Source organism: Lycorma delicatula, chromosome 13 (assembly GCF_047948215.1).
Source record: "Lycorma delicatula isolate Av1 chromosome 13, ASM4794821v1, whole genome shotgun sequence".
NCBI classification, from domain to species: domain Eukaryota; kingdom Metazoa; phylum Arthropoda; class Insecta; order Hemiptera; family Fulgoridae; genus Lycorma; species Lycorma delicatula.
Window position 1 is genome coordinate 48,264,987 of NC_134467.1, and position 14,868 is coordinate 48,279,854.

The window sequence follows — 14,868 nt, forward strand, 5'->3', positions numbered from 1 at the left end:
TACTGAAACCTTCAAATAGGCCTAAAACGGGTTCTGAAAGTTTTCTTTCTCTTTTGGAGCGTATACTACCCCGTATTCTTTTCTTTTCATCTCTCAATACTTGAAATGGATACACCTGTGAACTTCGATGTAAGCGCTTCTGCTAGTTCAATTTCTAAAGTAGGGTATTCCTCACAAAATTTGTTGAAAATATTAAGAACTATCATCTTTTCCCCGCTTCCTAATATTTTACCTTTTCTGTGACAAAAACAACCTCACTCAAAGTAACTTAACAATGCCACAGTTAAAATAAGAATGAAGTTTCACAAGAGAAGTAATTGCTTTTAAAGTAGTGTCGGAAATATAGTTTAACTGTGTCATAAAACTACAAATATTATAAAATTATAAAACTGAAATCGGTATGAATTTTTCAATAACAGTGCACTGTTTACATTGCACAGACCTAATATATTTATAATTACATAATAATAATGTGATAATCTTAGATTAATAACGTTCTTATCGTGTGGTAGCTGCCTTCAAAAGCGACGTGTCATTTTTGTCTACCCAGTGTATTACATTAACTGGTAGAAGGTTGTGATATATATGTGCGTTGTGTAATTTGCATGCACCACACACACACATATGCAGATTGTTTACTTCTGCCTCAATGTAAAGCAGACAGAAAATAGCATTATTAATTATGAAATGTAATATTATGTTTAACATATAAGGAACAATAGGAACAGAAATAAAATAGATTAAAATTAAATATGTATATATTTTATTTTTATAATATTTGTATATTATATAGTATAAATAACTATAATGATGATGATAAAAATGATATCATTAACAAAAAAATACACCCAATAATTATCATAAATATTTCTAATTATAAGTAGATAAAAACATATAAATAATTGTAAACTGAAAAAAAAAACAAATTGATAAGAATAATAAACCAGATCTATAGTTTTAAAATAGCAAGTATTAAAATGAAATTATGAATTATACAGAAGTACATTTTTATAATAATATATATATCATACATAAAAAATTACTTAAAAAAAAAAACAATTATTAAGCATTTTATGAATTTTACATATTGCAGATTTCACTTATATGTTCAAAATTTCCTTTGAAGTTATATATAACCTTGAAACAAACAAATTTAGAAAATTGATTCATTTTTTGGTTTATCCAGTTTAATAGCACCCTCAAATACATTCCTATATATGTCTAATTGATTTTAAACAGAGCAATCCCAAATATATATATATATATATATATATATATATATATTTTTTTTTTACCCAATGATCTTTAAAGTCATGTAAATTTATCACAATATTATAATGATGAATTTTAATCCTGATATATAAGAATCAAAAAAATATCAAATTCAGTAAATATTATAATATAAATTTCAGTAAATAACCAATGGTGTTAAATTATTTATTGAACAAACTAAATTACTCTTTTGTTATATATACAGACAATAATAAAGGAATTATTTACTTTGTTCAATAATGAAGTATTTGGTCATAAATATTTTTAGATCTCACAAAACATATTTAAATACATTCATTACAAGTTCAAACCATTTTACTATTACAATATTAACTATATATATATTTAAGAGTTTTTAAAACCCCCTTTAAATAATAATTGATAATGTTATTTATTATTTATGAACGCCCCAAAAATTTATATTTCATTCATTACAATTCCAAATTATTTGGAAAAGATTTAAAATAATAATTCATTCTGAATAGATTTTTTGATATTATATATATCTAATGGATACATATTATATATAACAAATTCTATAATATGACAAATACAATTTTTTAGTAATAATTTATAATTATTATAAAGAATATTTAATAAATTTTTGCTAATTATATTATTATTATAATTAATAATAATAAATCAATTTAACTAACATCTTGTTTCGTATAAACCACTGCGTCCAATATAACGTACCCATTTTATTACATCGTGATCAGAATAATTAAGCTTCGGTTCAAATACTTTTAAATACCTCACTTTAAATCCAGACGGGGCAAACGGTACCTACAACAAAAATAAAACATAATTATAGCAACAATAATAAGTCAAGAAAGAGAGTGAATAAAGAATATCGGTATGAATTTTCAAGCTGCCATTGATGGTATGAACAGAAGTACCCTTTTTTTAATAAGTAACATAATTTAGAAATAAGCCATAAGTTTCTAAACTTAGGTATTACGTTTTCACCTCCTCTTGCTGTCGGGTGCTGAAACCTAACGGTGGCAAGGGTGCCCGTGGCGAACTACGGTCGCCAGACCATCATGCCACTCTATGTCACAAACTGCTCCCTCGAGCACTGTACGTAGCATCTTTTAATCGGTCTGCACTCATACCTGACCCAAGGCGGTCGCGTCCGGATAGACTCTCTCAATTCTTGTTCGGATGAACATTACTTTAAGTTTTATTCAGTTTATGTTTGCTACCTTTAACGTTAAGTTATAAGTTACAAGCGTTATGTTACAAAATTATTTTAAACCGCCAAGATGGCGTACAATTAAACAATCCTTCAATAATCAACAAGGTGTTGTCTTCATTCATCACGTATGAACACATACAATCCACCCTCGCTCTAAAACCTATCGCAACGCTGTTAACCAAGGGCGTCCAGTCGACGTCACAACATTACGTATTTTGCCAAATACTTCATCCAAAAAGCGGTGTAACAATTCTGAATCATCTTCATGATGCGGCATAGTAAGATTGTTTATTATAGGATTTTTTTTTTTTGTCTTCAGTCATTTGACTGGTTTGATGCAGCTCTCCAAGATTCCCTATCTAGTGCTAATCGTTTCATTTCAGTATACCCTCTACATAATAATACATTATTATAGGATATCTGTTATATAATGTGTTCTCACTTGTTTCTGACGCTTCTTTGTCTTAGGGAAGAATTCACTTTTTGGTAAAAGATAACCGATTTTTAAGCGAATAGCAATACAAAGCAAATATAATTTACTCGCCTATTTCTGACACTGAAGTAATTCAACAGTCACGCTAATCAGGGTTTCAAATTATTTTACACCAGTAAAATATCTGGTAAAAAAAAGTTATTCATTATTTTTTTTTTTAAACTTACATTTATTCAAGATCTTTCAAAAAATATCAAGACCATAGAACACGAAAAAGCGGTTTACCTAGTCGCTTCCAAACCAAGCCTCAATTGTATACCTATACACTTACACGACCAGTACTTCCATTGTTGGAAGCATTTTCATAATCTCCTTTTGGAATGGCTACCGACGTATTGTCATGTTCATCATTATATCCTCCTAACTATCAAATCAGGAATCTTTCAGCAGCATCTTCACCTTGGGAAACAACCAAAAATCACAAGGAACCAGAATACGAAACTTAGCAAATATAAGGCATTGACCGTGAACTACTGCATTAGAGGGATCCATTACGGTGATGCAACAGTCACCACACGATTCCTGTAGGTGTGGTCTCTTGCTGAGAACATTACCATGAAGATGCTGCAGAACTTTCAGATAGCTGACAGTTTGGCCATGTGGAGCTTGATGCACAACTCCACGGTAGTTGAAAAAATAAACAACTCCACAGTAGTTTCACTTTGTTCATCAGTCTTCCTTTAATTATTATCGGGGATGATGATGACTTCCACAATAAAGGTTTGATTAGTACAATGAGGTTTGGTTTCTAGGTCGTATTCAAACGCCCAAGATCATGTGTATGGAACGATCGCTAACCTCAATACTATTTTTCAAATAATCAGCCGACAATTTTTCCGTTATAAAACTATGTTACAGTTATATTATCACAAGTTAGTTGTAATTATAATAGTTGCTATTGATATGCGGTTAATCTGTGTAACCCTGATAGCTTTATTCCCATACGACTGCTTAATCTTATGAACCGGTTTAGTTTTCGATTACAAGCTATCGGCAGAATTTAACGCAGCACACCCTGTTCCACCACATTCTGCCATTATAACACAACAAACATCTATTGCACAAACACATAATACGGCCTCCAGATAATAACTGATGGGGTAATGTGAGGATACAAAAAAAACATGCATGCGCTCTAGTGCTGCACTCCATACTGGCATTCAAATATTTTTTCAAAAAAAAAAAAAAAAAGGTGAAAGTAGTTCTTACTGAAAGAACTGTTACTTTCTGAACAGAATTCACATATTTTAAAAGATTTATTCAACAATTACCTCAAAGTTCATTGAAATCGGTGGACGCGTCCATTTTTTCTTAGTGTCAGTCTCTAAAAGTTCTATTTCGGCTGACAGCTGAGTCTCTTTCATTCCAGCCATTCTCTTAATCCTTTAATAAAAAAAAATATGTACATACAATCACAATTAAACACAATAATAAATCGGCTAATAAAAAATTTGTTTCAACATTAAATAAAATCAGTACCGTCTAAACTCAGTAGATTTGTTATGTACAATTTTATATTTATATAATAAACTTACAGAAGGATGAATAAAAATAACGTAGTAAACAATCATAAGAAAATAAAGTTCTATAACAGAAAAAAGTAATTCTAGTAGAAAATATATAGTTCTCAGAAAACTTTCTGTATATAGTTCTCAAGTAAACTAATTTACCAGAAACTTCACAGGATGATTCCTCTCTTTCCATTCCATTCTTTATCTTTTACTCCTTCTTCTTTGGACAAATACCATGGAAACTGGATCGGCCTCCCTGATAACATATGTGGAGCTGTGCTAGCCAAGTACCTTCTGATAGCTACTGAAGAAGTTAATTCAACTTACGTAATCCCTGAAAAGGAAACAGAGTTCTGTAGGAACTGTTGTCTAAGAGACTGGAGAAGTCCTTGGACAACCTTTCTGTTCAATAGTCTAAGGACAGTACAATCCTGTTTTTACAAACTCTTGGAGCTTAGAGGGGGTTAAAACTCTACAAAACCTGTAGGACTGTCGTCCAAGGATTCTGTTTCCTTTCTGTCGTCCAAGGATTCTGTTTCCTTGTTCAGGGGTTACAAAAGTTGCCGTACTAGTGGCTGATAAGACTACTATGTAAAATCCACACCTCTAATTCCAACATTTATTCGATCAATCAATGGAACATATATTTAAGAAATATAAGGTAATTTTTTTTATATATTCGTAAGGCAAGCAGAATTTTTCGACAGAAACACATCGGCAGTAAGTCAATGCAGTAAAACATTGAAAAATACACAGGAGGCTTTTGAAAAGTAGCTTTTCAAAGTAAGAATGATGTTAAATGAAGTGAAGAAGATCGATTAGTAAAGCGCAATATGAATCGGTTTTCTTATCGATTGTAAAAAAACTAGGCAATATTTAGGTCTATGGGATAAAAATTACATTTATATTCTAAAATCTGTATGACGTTTCCGCACTAACTAGATTACACATGAGTGAAGAGAGTCCCACCACACACATACACTAACTTTTTTGGTGTTAATCTTGGCAATAAATAAAATTTCAAGACATATCAAATATCTTGTTTATTTTCATGAATTTTCATAAAACTATAACTTTTAAATAAACAAATTAATATAATCATAACCTTTATAAATATACTACGGTATGCGGCCAACTTTCAAAAACACGTACGTGTTGACAGGTCTGATTAACATTACCAGAGTTATATATTCCTAAAGCCATTTACTGGGAGGAATACAAAGAAATATATTCCCCAACCCCGATATTTACTTAATAATTTTTTTTTTAATTTTCTTACACAATCAACTACCAATTATCTGCGATAACTGCGAAGAGATTCATGGATAATCCAGAATCATAGCAAAATCACAGTCGATCCAAAAATAATATTTAATAAAGTAATATGTTTTAAAATGACTTGATACTGTACTGCAGTACACTTTTTAAATGGAGTATTATTTTAAGGTATAACGGTAAAAAATAAAATAAAATACAGTACACTAATAAATACAATAAAATACTATTACTAATACTGTACGACAGTGTTTCTCAACCTTTCAGTATTTTCAATCATAATTTTCATCGAACCCTCCTTTTAATACAATAACAATGTATACAATAGTAATGTACTTCGATACTAAAGCTACACTATAACCTTAATTACAAACCTTACAAATTACCAACAATAAGTAAATTTATTGATATTTGGCAACACCGATCCGCTGCACTGACAAAACCAGAATCCATGCCTCTCTATTGCTCACTGTCTTACACCCACTATACTGGACATTCTCACAGATTCGTGAGAAGTTCCAATTTGTCTCAAACATTCTGGAACGTCTGCACAAATGTGTATAAATGTTGCACCTCATTCTCACAGTCGGTTTCAGGTAAGTCTATCCTTCTGTCGCTATTGAATCTATCTTGAATATGTATGTTATAATTTGCATGTCAATTGCAATTCACAGTACTAAATATTCATGGCAGTAGATTTCTACAGAATCACGGATAAGTTTTTAAGCGAGCATTAGACGATAGTGAAGCAACAAGTGCACAGATTAGTGTGGTTCCCAAAATAAAATCAAGAAATTATTCTCAAATTCTTGAGAATAAAAAAAAAAAATTCTAATACAAAAGAAATATTTCAATAAAATAATATATTATTAAAAAATATTTTAATCAAATATTCTAATTCGAATATAAAAATAAATTCTTGAGAATAAAAAATAAATTTATTCTTGTGAATTAATTTAAGTATTCGCTTAAATATTAGGTTTATCAGTACTGAAGTAAATGAAGAAGGAAGTCCCCTGTGTGTGAATCGCTCAAACATTTTGGCAGCAGACGGCATGAAGCCTAATAAACTTTTTTTTGCTAACACTTCATAATGAGTATGTTAACAAACCCTGAGAATTGTTTGAATTAAAATTACAATCATATGAAAAACAAAGTTTTTTTACCGACAATAAAATAAGCATGCAATTTTTTTTAACTGTCTCCAAAAAAGGTCTGTTCCTCAAAGGGTTAAAAAAATAGCCATTCAGTTTTAAATTTATGTGGAAAAACAATTTTTTTTGCGTTTTCAAGTGTAATGTTGATTTTCTTATTTATAATAATGAATTGAGCTTCTCGATAAGAAATATATTTGTATAACAATATCAGTACAATAGTAGAAGTTTATTTTTATAGTGAATCTATTTCTGATTAACAGTCGAAAATCTTCATCAAAATGAAGTTTAATACATCCGCTGAGATTTCTTATGGAAATTTTACCAATAAGTTTGTCAATACAAAATCGGTCTCATATTAAACCTCAAAATTCCCACGATATTAATTCTAAATTTTGTATATTAATAAAATCTACACCGTAAAAAAAATTATACTCACTTCCAAACGATAGCATTTTCTGAAGCTTTATATTTCGCTTTTCCTTTTAAGCAAATCAATTGTACGCCAGATGTGTTAAGCGGTGTGGGTATTTTAACTTCCATTTTTTGTCCCAAAAGTGAAGGTTTAAAATTAGACTTCAAAACAACCTGTAATAAAACAGACACAATTATATAAAAAATATTAAAATTAGAAAAAACATTTCTAATTAGGTAAGTTAATTGTCTAAAACCATGAAAACGTCTTCTCTAAGAGTTATACCGGTTGAAACTAAACAGTTTTATTTATAGCTCATTAGTTTTGCTAACGTACAATTTTTCAGTTATTGATACATAATACACAATTATGATAATTAAGGATAATCGCAATACATTACTGAAAATTATAAATTCAATAAAACAGAACTTGGTCTCAATCAAAATGCAACTGTAGATTGAAACAATTATTTAAGCAAGACTGTGTATCTAAATTCAGTTAATGAAAAACCGGAAGAAATCATAAAAATAGATAAATCATATTAAAAAAGAAGAAAAATATGTCTGGAGCTTATAGATTTAGCTTCAACAAGTTTGTGGAAGTCTAGCAAATCTTGATGGCACAGCAAATGGGTCGGTTGGACAACTACTCAAGTGAATTTTTATGTCACAATTATCCTCCTAAAGTCAACGCATTTGAACGATTCCATAAATCAACATTTCATTCTATAAAATCAAGTAAAATCACAACTTTACAGTCTCAAAAAGAATGAGGAGTGGATAAACGATGTTATTACCCAATTTAATTCATAGGCAGCAGTTTTATAATAAGGTTGACTTGTTTAACAGATATGAAAAGTGCCTTAATTTATACGGCAGTTATGTAGAAAAGTAGCTAAAATATGTAATAAATTGTGTTTTTATCAGTTGGTGTTTTTTAACAACACAAATCAGAATAACTTTCCAAATAGCCCTCGTAAAATGAATTTTTACGCTATATGGGTTTCAGCCATCTCTCATATTACAATTTATTTTTATTTACTAAAAATTCTGAAAACAAAGGTAACCATTAAAATACGCTCTATAAAATGTGTATTTTTATACTTCCTAATTGTAAGTATTCAACTTGATTAAAAAAAACAAACAAATTTTTGATTTCAGTCATGTAACTTTCTCTAATCTAACAGGCTTGATATTACATTTTGTTTATGCATAAAATAATAATAGTATGTTAAAATAATGCCTGAAAAATCAATTAATATAACTACCGGTACAGATTTTCATTATTTCCATTTTACAGCTTTACTTCAACATTATTTCTAGTTTTTTTTTTGTTTTTTACCTCGTGATAAAAGTAGAAAAAATTAGTCAAATCCTAAAAGACTATATAAAACTCTGCTCAAATTTAAAACAAAAAAGATTAATTTATTCCACCAGGAGAAAAAAGTAATATGCGAACGGGTTAAAAAGAAAACCAAAATTTTTGTATCTATTTTTCAGCAAAGTTATCTAGCAATATATTTTAGATAAATGGCTTTACAACTTCTTTTTAATAGCTTCAGTACAAAATGATTTGTCCAATTCTGCAAAATAAGCGGTTGCTTCAGCTTTGGGAAGAAAAAATAACCACTGGGAGTCAAATCTTGTGAACCAAGCGCAAGCAGAAGTATTTCAGAGCATATATCATGGAATTTTGCAAATATGTATGCAGGCGCATTGCCGTGTTGAAAGAACACTTATTTTTGTCAGATGTGGATGTTTAGCTTGAATAGTGTGCCCTTGAATAGTCGATCTAGTAGTGAATCATAATACTCCCTGGTGATGGTCTTGCCTTTTTCCTTTAATCTCTAAAAAATATGAGCACTGCACCATCAGAATCCCAAAACTCCATAGCCATGAATTTTCCTACAAATTTTAACGTTTTTGCTTATTTTGGTGGACTTTCACCTGCTCCCACCCACTGTTTGGACTGCTGTTTCATCTCTGGCAGTCTATGTTTCATCTACTGCTATAAAATGTCAAAGAAACTCAACGGAATTATGTTTAAATACGTCTAAACAGCCTCAAGAAATGTACAGTCAAAGTGTTTTTGGTCAATTGTAAATGAACACAGCACCCGTTGAGCGCAAAGCTTTTTCATATTCAAAACATGTAGTGGACGTAGTCTACAAAGATGTTTATGATGTCAGCAAGATTGCATACCTTCAGTCGGTGATTATTTAAAACAGCAATACAAACAAAGCAATACTATATTAACATGGTATTATAGCTTTATAAATACAAAAAAAAATAAATAAAACACTTTAATATGAAAATAATGTTTGATGCCTCATACGAGTAGATAAGTGAAATTATACAAAATTTGAGAACATAACACACTGCTGTAATGAAAATTTTTTATTTGATGTCAACTTGTTATAATTACAGAGATAAAAAATACAATTACACAAATTACAAAAACAAAGGAAATGAATAATAAAAATTAAAACTTAATGTAATAAAAAATGACGATGAATCCTGGCATGTTAACAAGAATGGCGATCGTAGTAATTCTTAAAAAGAATTTTAAGTCTTAAAAAAAGAAGTTAAAAATGAGATTAATTTAAATTATTTTCAACAAAATAAATACTCACCTTCACTTCCATACGAGTTCGACCAACTTCACGGACAAGAGGAATGACACGGAATGGTAACGATATATCTTTAGTTGTTCTATACCTGTAAGCAAATACCTTGTTACACACAAAATCAATGCTATACATCAAAACTTACAAACAAACAATAAACATCACTCTTTATGGGGTGAAGCGGATGATTCCAGTTGATATGGACCAAAATAAAGATTCTAACAAAAGATAAAGTTTTTAAAATACGTTTTCGGAAAATACATGTTTTAATTCATAATTACAGAATTAAAGCCGAGATATTTAATTTAAAAGAAAACCAAATCTTAACACTTTATTATGTAATTTTGAAACAAAATTTAAATTTTATTTTAATATTGTTTTTACTTACCCATCTAGATAGCACTAGAAGGTTTTGTAATCGGTCCAATTTGGGCATATGCAGTTTCACCAGATCTTGATGTTTTAACAACCTAAGGGACCCAAAAACTCGAATGGAAATTTTCTGGATGTTAATGTTCATCTGTATGTGCGAGCGTGTATTCGGTGTCAGCTTCTAAACCGCCTTATATCTTCAGAACTACTGAACCGATTTTGACCAAACTAGGTCAGATTACTTCTACACACGAGGCAGAAATGCTGTTAAATTTTCAATTTAAAAGGTCAAGGGGGTGGGTCTATAGAGCAAGGTCACCCTCAGTATCTCAAGATTTCACCTAATTAAGGTTATATTTTTCTTAGGCGCATTTATTAACGATTAAAATATAACAATATTTGCAAAACACTTTTTTCAAAATTGCACCCCTACCCCAAAAAATGCTGTTTAGTTGTTTGCTATATTGTGATGTCACAGGTGAACAGTATAATTAAATAAATGAATAACATTTAAAGTGTAAAAAGGTAACTCAGTCTGGCCGGATCTCGAACTCGATCGCCCGGTCGACTATGTACCTGGTGCGTTAAGCTTCATGGCTGCACCGGTCTAACGATGTATAAACAAAATTGGTTCTATGTAAGTTGTGAAATTACATTAGTTTAGTTAGTGCCAACTATCGCCGCTAGTACCGTCATACTTGTGTGAATTAAACACGGTATGTGTGCACGCTTTAGTTAGAATCATTGAATTAAATTAATTATATTATATTTAAACAACAATATTATATAAATATATCAATATAATTATATAACTATAACCTATTTAAATAAAATGATAAATATTTTAATAAAGCTGTTTGTGTAAGCCGTGCATCAGAAACAACTGCGTTGTCAGCTTTTTCTTTTACACAAATAACCGTTTCATGAGAATTTGCAAGCAATAAAAGTAATACTGATTTTACATTAGGATTTCTTTCCAAATTCGAAAAAAACATATTAACTGCTACTTTCTTTCAAAGCGATAGATTAACAGTTAATTGGTTAAACATAATTTCCTAGGTCAAAGATTCTTAACAATGATGATACTCTCTCAATTTCTTAAAAAAGATAATACATTTATAATAACTCCAACAACCTTGTTAAATAAAAAAAAAAGCACTTAATTTAAAAAAAGGTTTTTCCAGATTATTTCAAATACAGGACAACTGGAAAAGAATTCCGGGGTTTCAAGAACGAATATATTTTTTAATTTTATTTTGCAGCACTAAATAGTATTTTATACGTAATCTTGAAGCAGCAAAAATTATATCGCCTATGTTTGACAAAGACTAATAAAAAACAAATTCCAGTAATATCATAATTACCATCCTTGGTCAACCAACTACGGTGAATCTCAACTGCCTCTACCGCTTTTGCGAGAACCAAACCAATGTATCCAAATCGTCAAGCTCAAATACTTTTACATAACAAAAAACAACAACAATAATTGAATACACTACATGATTCAGGATTCAGTTTTATTTTAGCTCCTCTGTTGTATCTCATTCATCAGTATCTCAAATGGATTTACAGAAGATTTACATAAATCTTCCAACAATGATATGTATAGGATTAATATAATGCAAGCAATATATCTTAGGACCTCTTTTGGCGATAGATCGATGCAGTGTAATCGCAAAAGAATATGAAGGGCTGACCGGTTTAATAGAAACAACTTTGGATGTAATTCATATACCCGATTGATTTATCGCTTTTCACTTGTCTTGATGTAATCAAATCGGTGCTTATGCCTTGAGTACGGCCTCGTATGTTTTCATATTGTTTTTGAAAATGTGTTATCTGCCGATTCTACATCAGGGTCTTAGTAGATCATCACATTGTCTGTTAATGGGAACGTTTACTCATCGATATGTATTCCATTCTCATCAAAGCTCACACGTCTCTTTCTCATATACCTCTGACCATTAATATTCTTCATTCTGAACACACGGTCGATTTCCTTAACTTTTCTAGGATTCAATGCCTGTTCCGATTGAAAACTTTACGTTTCCTATCTTCTCTTTACATCATCATACACCTTCTTTCTGACAATTATTTCACTTTTATTATATCCACCTTCTTCTTCATTAAGTAGGTTGTTTGTCTCATATTCCATCTCTGCACTCATTAAGGAATAGGAGAAATAAGATGCACGATTAATTTATTAAACTTTAACAATTCCTTGATTTCCTCTGGCAGTTTGAATATCTTGGCCGTTGTTTCCTCCTTATCGATCATGTTGTTTACATGAGCCCCGAATTTCTGCGCTTGAATGTCTCATGCATCCTGGACAATTCCAACTTCCAAAGAAGCATTCCTTTGGTTAACAAAGCCGATCTGATACCATCCGTCACTTAAGTTTTCTCTTTATAGAACACAAAGAAGCCATATCGGTTCAGGTTCAAAGCCTTCAGAACATAATCTATGTAGTCGTCGAACGGTATATCGGTTCTTGCGTGAATGTCGCATATATTACACGTACATCTTTACCAGTCTGCTTGAAAAGGATAAGAAAGTTATAGTTGTTTCTGAACAATCGTCTCCGCGACTGAAAGTATGGCTTTGTCAGAAAAAAGCAATCAATATTATGATGTCTACCCATGGAAAAGTAACATCAAATGATATCCTGATTCTCTTTTCATTTGATCACGTCACCGAATATCACAACCTAACACGATCTTCCAATGTAAGACCTCTTCGTTTCCCAAGTATGAAAAGTAACCAATCTTCGGTATAGATCTGAATATCCATCTCTAGAAACCGGTACTTGTTTTGATACAATAATCTTGAAAAGGGGTAATGTTTCTGAAACATAGTCCATTCAGGCGGAAGAGTAAATTAATGATTGTTACTTTTACCACAGCTCGAGGCCCTCCAAGTTATGCATGTGATCGCACTCGACAACAGTAGACTGTCTTTGTCTTAAGTCAATACCGCTGGAAAATATCGTAATAAGCCAATGGTAACCTGCGTTTCTGTTTTACAAATCTCATTGCTATATAAACATGTTGTCATCTTTAGTTTCAACACCATATTGTTTTTATAGATCTAAAAGTTATATGAATGGATTCCTAGCTATTTCACCAGTAACTTATTAACTTTACAACAGATAATGTTTTTGATCAGGTTCACGCCTTTGAGTTTGGTCTTGCTAAGTTTTGTGTTCATAAAATTTACCTCTGAACACTTCACGTCAACTACTACGTCATAAGTCGACTTTTGGTATAAAGAGCATAGATCTTGAATATCTTAGACAGTTTGGCAGACAGCATTATGCAAATGTTTTCTTCTACTTGCTTATGTGAATGTAATCGTCGACTTTGAATTTAAGTGCTTTATTTTTAATACAGCTTATACTAGGTGTCAGTAACATTTTTGTTTATCTATCTCAGAACAAATTCCTCATTGCCTTTGTAAAGATCTTTCTAGTCTGGTGAATTCTATTTTTCTATATGTGTACGTATGAGATTAGGTAACACACCCAACCAACCGATTTAACTTTTGTCTTTGTATCAAAGCAAGTACTTGTTTTGTGAATTTTACCCTATATTTTACTTAAGCGTTGTACTGAAATGCTTTATAATAGAAGGTTTCTTGTTAGAGTAAATGGAATAGCGATAGATTCCATATTCCTTTAACAAAGCCTTGATCTTGGAATTTTATCACTCTTTACTGTCATCTAGCTATGATCGCTTCATCTTATATAAAATTCATGATTCATGTTCTTTATTTTAAATCAATTTTGTATAAAAAAAAGAAAAACTAACTTTTTTTTTTAAATTCCAATGGGAAAACATGAAACTGAAGTAGCTTACACAAATTCATTTTTTTTAAGTATGGCAAAGGTCCCAAAGTTATGATGAAAATTAGAAAAAATTCCTAAAAATAATAATGGCCTAAGTAATTGGTATAAAAAGATCAAATTTACAGTCAGACATATAGGACTGGTAATATTTTGAACAAATCAAAACAAAATAGACAAGAAGAGGTGAAAGCTTACAAGATATCAGGGAAAATTCAAAGTAGAAGCACAATACCGGTCTTAAAACACAGAAAATTACACTTTGAAAAAAAATATTGCAGCCAGCATGTTAAAAATCTATAAAAATCATGTTACAGCATGAATTAGAAAATAATTTACTAACCTCATAAGCTCAAATTCACCATCAGGTGGTATAAAACTGATGGAATGTTCGGTTTCAAATTTAGATAATTTAACGCACTGATGAAATTGGCAATCATCAATAACAACAACCGGTTTACCAGATCTAGCCGGATCTTCACCGCCACCTGCAACGCTTAATCCACCGCTTCCACTTCCGCTACCTCCTTTACCTTTAGCATCCATAACTATTTTATCATTAATGCCAAACTTACATTCTGGCATACCAGATAAATAAGACTTCATAACAACTTTACCTGCAACATGTGCTGATAAGACTTGACCTGGATTAAAACAAAGAAAAGAAAAAATCTATTGTAAGATTTCAGTGACATAGGCCAAAAAGAATTT

General features: G+C 30.8%; 1 protein-coding gene across 1 annotated transcript in view; it reads right to left on the reverse strand.

The window, feature by feature from the left end:
• Nucleotides 1-755: 755 nt before the first annotated feature.
• AP-2mu (adaptor protein complex 2, mu subunit) overlaps nt 756-14,868 on the reverse strand; it is a 37,174-nt gene continuing 23,061 nt past the window's right edge. Inside the window, exons 6-10 of the mRNA XM_075381122.1 lie at nt 14,501-14,801; nt 9,951-10,035; nt 7,343-7,491; nt 4,235-4,346; nt 756-2,058 (exon numbers count right to left, since the gene is read on the reverse strand). Of these exons, the coding sequence (XP_075237237.1) occupies nt 1,924-2,058; nt 4,235-4,346; nt 7,343-7,491; nt 9,951-10,035; nt 14,501-14,801 (782 nt within the window). The 3' untranslated portion in view covers nt 756-1,923. The remainder of the gene's footprint in view (nt 2,059-4,234; nt 4,347-7,342; nt 7,492-9,950; nt 10,036-14,500; nt 14,802-14,868) is intronic.